We start from the raw sequence: 6,453 nt of genomic DNA on the forward strand, positions 1-6,453 counted from the left end.
TAATACACCTATAAAAGAATATTTATTACAACCCTTCTAGAGAGGAATAATAATTCTTTATTTTAAAGAATAACAATTCATAAAAAATGACTATTTCCCATAATACAAATATAACTAAATTACTAAATAGTTAAACCATAGAAATAGCTATTATATTACAATACCTATTAGTTTATCAGTCTTCCAAACATACCCTAAATCTTAACTCGATTCAATTGGGGGCTGGCTATCTGTCTTGCTAAGTAAAATAATTACTTATTTGAATAATTTGGACGGTATAAGGAACAAAAACATACTATTTGAATAATTTGGACGGTATAAAGTCTAACTTATATATTTGGAATTTGGTCTTCTTGCATCATGTAGATGAGCATATAAAAAATGTACACATTGATATAATATTTTATTTATAAAAAGAATAGACAAGAATGGCACTACGATTGCGAAAGATCAACTTAACCTGCTAACCCCCCACCCAATCCACTTCAACCTACACTGACCCACATAGATTTAGTGTGAAAGGTAGTGTGGATTTGGCAAATTTAACTATCAAAATGATTGGTTAAATGAGTAGGCATGTTGAATTTTTGAAACCCACCATTGATCACGATCCATCTATATTTAATAGATAAAAATATATATACCAATGTTGAAAAGTTTAGGTTTAGTTTTTATTTTTTTTTCTTTTATTTTTTATTTGAAAAAAAGAAAAAGAAAAAAGAACTATTTAAAAGGATGGCCATTAAAAGTATTCACTAAAAAAAATTTTATCTTTATCTTATAGTCCAATTAGAGATGGCCCAAACTAAAACAAATATATCTTGTCAACCCACCCAACTTGTTGATAGTTATGAGAGGAGGGATTTAAATTTTAGACATCTTCGTTGAAGATACTAGAATGTAGAATTGAGGTACAAGGCTCCTGGGAGCTCATACTCAATGTTGTTCCGAAAAGACAACTGATAACTATTCCAACCACAAGTAGTCATATTATCATTAAATATGAAAAGACTAATCTCAGAAGCTAGTACATGATACTACATTTCTTTGGTAGGAAATGCAAAGCAGGAAGCTTGTACAGGGAATTTTAAAGCAGGAAGCTCATGAAAAAAATTCTTCATGATTTGCAGAACCATTCCATGGCATCACACAGTCTGGAGAGTGTTGTTGTTCACAAGCTCCACATCGTTGCTTCTGATTCGACATAATTTGAATGAAAGTGACTGTTGTGAAATTGCATGGACTGGCTTATTGGACTCTCGGATTAGATTGTAAGTATAAGCCCCTAGTAGTGTTCCAATCACCGGTCCAACCACATACACCCAAATCCCCTTATAGGTTGCGCTAGCAAGTGCTGGACCTAGTGTCCTTGCTGGGTTCATAGATCCACCTGATACTGGTCTGGATATATATGATCAGACAACTTATTAATTTAATCCATCAATGGCATGCATTTCATACATATTCACCATATTTCCATTTTTTGTATTAGAATGTTGCGGTTTAAAACTACTCATATATGTTTTTTTTTTTTTTTTTTTTTTGAAAACATATTTGATGTACTTGAAACTATTTAAATAGATGATAAATGAAAAAGTGCTTTTGGGAGATTAGAGGAGGAAAAATCATATTTTTATACATGAACTATTGAATAATTACTCTAACTTATTATACTGTTCCGAAGGAAAAAAAAAAAAAACACCTTTGAACATGGCCTGTAAAGAGCCTATTGTCAATAAAAAAAATGGCGACAAAGTGTATGATTTTGGATAGGGCATGATGGAAAAATAATACGTGTTGGACCTTGATTAATTTGTTAAGGATTTATAATGGACTTTTTAAAGTTTTGGGACTAAATTTTGGTTGTTAAAAACTTTAAGAGCTGTGGCCAAAGAGGTCATGTTCCTGCTTTGACTAATGGTGTTTTTGAAACAATTAAACTTTTGCAATGACTTCAAGAAAGAAAAATAAGTTTGCATCTTCCAAGACCTAGCATTTTTGGTATGATGGAGCTTAGAATAAGTCCCAGTCCTTGCTTTGCGTGAAAAGTCTATTTAAACCAGGCTCAAGGGACTATTAGTTTCAAGTTTTGTTGGTTAGGTATATGATTAAGGGTTAATTGTACTTACCCAGCCAAGATGGATGTAATGCATACTGCAGAACCAACTGCTAGACCTGCTAGCTCTCCTATCTGGGAAATTTATTGAGACATCAACTAATCAGTACATTAAACATATACTCTTAAAAAGGTTGATAAAACAAAATTGGAATTTGAATGAAATTTTACAGCTTTAGTATCAGTTGCCACAGCTGAAGCAATGAACATCATAGAAAAAGTGACAACTATCTCCATGACTAGAGCTTGACTCTCTGTTCCCATAGGTGTTGTAGTACCAAGATTTTTAATGGGGTGCAATAGTAGACGCAGAGTATAAGATGCAGATATGGCTCCAGTTAGTTGAGATGCTGCATAAACTGGGACCTGCAAGAAAATTCATTCAGTCATTACTTTGTTTCTTTGAGGAGAGGCATTTTAGTGGGGAGGAAAAATTCTACTTTTTATTATTTATTTAATAAATTATGTTTATTTGTTAGGGTTTTACATGCAAGTACAAATATTTTGTGAGTTTTTTTTTTTTTTTTTTTTGGGGGGGGGGGGGGGGGGGGTGCCATAATGCTTTGATTTTGATGCAATTATAACATCAGGGTTTACTCTGAAAATAATAGAAACTTTGGAGTTGATTATGCATATACCCAAAAAACTGAAAACATAATTGAACTTTGTCGTACAGGGTAGGGACCAAATGTTTTCCAATTGTTTGTTTGTTTGGTTTTTATGTTTATGTTATTTTTACCCCTCCTAGCTCTCAAAGTCAAACAAGGAATATCAATTGAACTCTTTAATATATCTTCAAGGGAGAGAATTTTATCTTTTTGTGTAGGAAAAAATACAATTATCCATTGAAATTCGGCATAAAATCAAATGCATACCCTATCTTTTAATTTGAGATAATAAGTTCTTGGATTTTAAGAAGTAATTAAATTATTGTTACAATTCTCAATATTATGTTAACATGATTGGATGGAAAGTACATCACATAATAAACAGTGATTCATTTTAATAATATATTCATTTTATAAGAGAAATTAATTGACCTAAATAACACAACCGTCCAACTGGCTTATCAAGAGTGGATGTACAGTCTTTAAAAAAAAGAAAAGAGGAGAGGATGTACAGATGCCTCATGCCTATTATTATGTGATTAGATCATGTGCGTATTAAACAGTGGCATGTGTCCTTTTAAAAAGATTCCCAACATTGTAGCTTTAACCTTTATGTTTGTGAACATCTCTTTCAAAAAATATATACCTGAAAAGTTTCAATCTTACTATTTGATTCTATTCTTTGGCCGCAGTCTATACATGTATGGAGCTCAAACCATGCAACCTCGTGGATAGTGAGGTCACAACAAACAAGCCTTCCCTAGCTTGACCCTACTGTGTTTTTTTATCACCAGATGTGCCTAATAATAAACACAATAACGTTAATAAAATTATCTTCTCAAAAGTTTTCCCAGTTTGGTAATGTCTTAAATTTTTATTGATTTTTATATGAGTTCATCACTAATTTGACGTTATTAATTGTTTATTATTAACAACTTACTATCTTAGTAGTTTGTAAAAAATTTGTGAAGAAGGCTGCGCCGATAAAGTTATTGTAATACATCTTTTCATCGATTAAACCTAAATGCACACACATGATGGCAACATAAATCCGACCCTCTAACCAGGGACGGAACCAAGATTCAAACTTGGAGGGCAAAGTTCTTTATTCAAGAATTTTAAAAAGTTGGAATATTAATACTAGAGGTTGACAACGATGCATTATTAGCATTAATTTTTTTGTATCTTTTCTTTTTTAAAATCAATAATAGATATTTATAATTTTTTTTAAAAAAAAATCTATTTATTATTTTTCACATAATTCTATACCTAATAAATTCATAATGCTATATATAAAAGATTCTAAAAATAAAAAATGCAAAAACTATAGTTAAAAGTTCAAATCCATGTCTAGTATTACAATAATAAAACAACTAAAATAATGGTTAATCAACATCATGCACTAATATTCAGCAAAAAAAAAGGGTGAGACAATTATTGGTGTCTTGGTTAAGGAATTTTTTATTTATAATTACTTGGTTAAGGCTGCGGTAGCATAAAGATGTGAGATCTTTTCCTTTAAAAAATTTCCATTTTGAAAAGGTAGTAAAAAAAGAAAAGAAAAATAGATTTGTTAAATAATCACATGATAATGAACGGTAACTTTGAGTCTTCAACTATGTAAATAATAAAACTTTTCCCATCACTACATTAATTTAGCTAAGACATAGAGTTTATTACCAATAGACTAATCAGACACATGCTGGTGGCAGTTTAAATAAGGCACAAAATAGTAGATTTTTGTTTCACACGTGTATTACATTTATGCATGCATGCCAAGTGTGTCCAAAAGTTAATAAAATATTAAAAATTAATAAATTCTATCATTTAAAAATAAATAAATAAAAAATTATCCATGGGTTGTGTTAAAGAGCAGTAGCTCTTTAAAAAAATAAATTTTTTTCATGAGTTGAGTTAAAGACACCAATTGATCCAAGTTGCTAATGGCACTAATTAATGTATGAATGGAGTGATTAATAGTATAGGAATTGTCTTTGTGACTATGGGGGTAGAGTCATTTGAGAGGGACAAAAAGCTCTCAAATTAGAGGTAAAAATTGAGTAAAGATTATTGAGTTTTTGTGATTTGTTTTGCTAGAATTTATAATTGATTTGTTATATATATATATACTTAGACTGTGTCCAAAGATTTTTATTTATTTATTTAAATATGTGAATTGTTTTGTAGATTTTCCTTGTTGTCCAAATTTGTAAATTACCCAAATGTTTAACTAAATGTTTTCCTTGATATTCTTTGGGACAACTAGACAAGGGATGATTTAATAATTTTTTTTCATTTTTGGTTTTATGGGTCAACTTGTAAATTGTTTGGGAGAAGAGGGCCAAGTATATTAATTTTAGAGCTAGAAGTAAATTTTTTATGCTAATATGTATATTGGGGGATTTTTTTTCAAAGGCTAGGGGGGCATGGCCACCCTCAGCCCCTAGGCAGTTCTTTCCCCGTGTCTAACAGTCCCATTAATAACCTATTTTGGACCACGCACACATAATGCCAACAATTTCAGAAGCTCACATACCTGTTTCCATGGAAAATGTCTAACAGCGGCGAAAGCTAGAGTGACTGCCGGGTTCATGTGTGCACCGGAGATGTGTCCCACGGCGTAGATCATCACTGTCACAATAAGCCCTCCAGCAACTGAGGCTCCTAGTTTTGAGACTCTTTGTTCATTACTTGTGCTAAGTGCAGCCGAACCACAGGTCACAAACACCAAAAGATAGGTCGCTATAACCTCTGCCAGGACCTGTTAATTACATTGTATTAACACAATAATGGTGAATAGTAATTCTATTCTTTTATAGTTCTCTTTTTTAAGTTGGAAATTGGTTTTTTCTATTAAAAATATAAACGAGCCATGCATGTCAAATGGGGGACAAAGATATGAAATGATTGGCGTAATTGGTACAATCTAAAATTAATTTTATAGAGTAGAGGGCATGAACTATATAATGTGGTAGTAGTTCTCACCTTTTTGAGAAAACCAGGTGGGTAATATACAGCAAGTGGTGCCATAATAAGACCTGGGATTTCCTTTAAGGACTTTGGGGTTTTCACTGATACCAACTCATTTGAATCAGCCAAGTTGTTTGGGATTGGATGTATTTCCATTTCTGGATTCACACAAGAAGGGAAATATGAAAGATGAAGGAGCTAGCTAGGGAATAAACTTTTGATTGGTATTGTCAAGTGTGTAGTGTCTAAGCTGAGGAGCTCATAGGCTCAACCGAATACCTTTTTATAGCCAAAGTCACTCTCTATCACTAACCTGACGGGGGAAAAGAAAACCATCAAATCTTGAAGCCAAAAGTGTACCTACTAGTCCAAGGTCTTTTAGGTAGTGCCTTTATATTATTTTATCATTATTTCCAAATTGTCATCTTCTGTTTATATTGGCCATTGTGTTTGCCTAGTCTATTCGAAGTGTCCTTTTTTCTTTTTGGAAGAATTTGAAGTGTTTAATTAATTTGCAGAAGTAGGGGAAAAATAGATTGTAGGGTCCATTTAGCCTAATTGATAAGCTTTTTTTGTTTACAAATAAAAGAGATGTGGTTTAAATCCTGTGTACGCTAAAAGTTGACGCCATAGTTTAATTCTATTATACCAAAGAAAAAAGAGTAACAATAGTATTATATAAAATGATATAACTTATGTCATAATTTATCCATGTGGAGATTCATAAGTGGTCGAGCTATGATGGTAGATTTATGTGGG

The 6,453-nt window shown here is 31.9% G+C and overlaps 1 protein-coding gene across 1 annotated transcript; it reads right to left on the bottom strand.

The window, feature by feature from the left end:
* Window positions 1-967: 967 nt before the first annotated feature.
* On the bottom strand, window positions 968-5,971 carry LOC126715158 (aquaporin NIP2-1-like). The gene is made up of 5 exons (XM_050415617.1): window positions 5,710-5,971; window positions 5,261-5,485; window positions 2,288-2,482; window positions 2,130-2,191; window positions 968-1,401 (listed from the first exon to the last, which is right to left on the bottom strand). The coding sequence occupies exons 1-5, from the start codon at window positions 5,848-5,850 to the stop codon at window positions 1,146-1,148; spliced, it is 879 nt and encodes a 292-aa protein (XP_050271574.1). The 5' UTR covers window positions 5,851-5,971; the 3' UTR covers window positions 968-1,145.
* Between the last annotated feature and the right edge of the window lie 482 nt (window positions 5,972-6,453).

This window comes from Quercus robur, chromosome 2, assembly GCF_932294415.1.
Source record: "Quercus robur chromosome 2, dhQueRobu3.1, whole genome shotgun sequence".
NCBI lineage: Eukaryota > Viridiplantae > Streptophyta > Magnoliopsida > Fagales > Fagaceae > Quercus > Quercus robur.

What these genes read in the sequence shown, in the direction of transcription:
- LOC126715158 (XM_050415617.1), bottom strand. Translation starts at nt 5,850, where the DNA reads ATGGAAATACATCCAATCCCAAACAACTTGGCTGATTCAAATGAGTTG. An exon ending in GACATTTTCCATGGAAACAG is followed by an intron (nt 2,483 to 5,260) that starts GTATGTGAGCTT and finishes ATTTTCTTGCAG; the next exon opens with GTCCCAGTTTATGCAGCATC. An exon ending in TGGCAACTGATACTAAAGCT is followed by an intron (nt 2,192 to 2,287) that starts GTAAAATTTCAT and finishes TAAATTTCCCAG; the next exon opens with ATAGGAGAGCTAGCAGGTCT.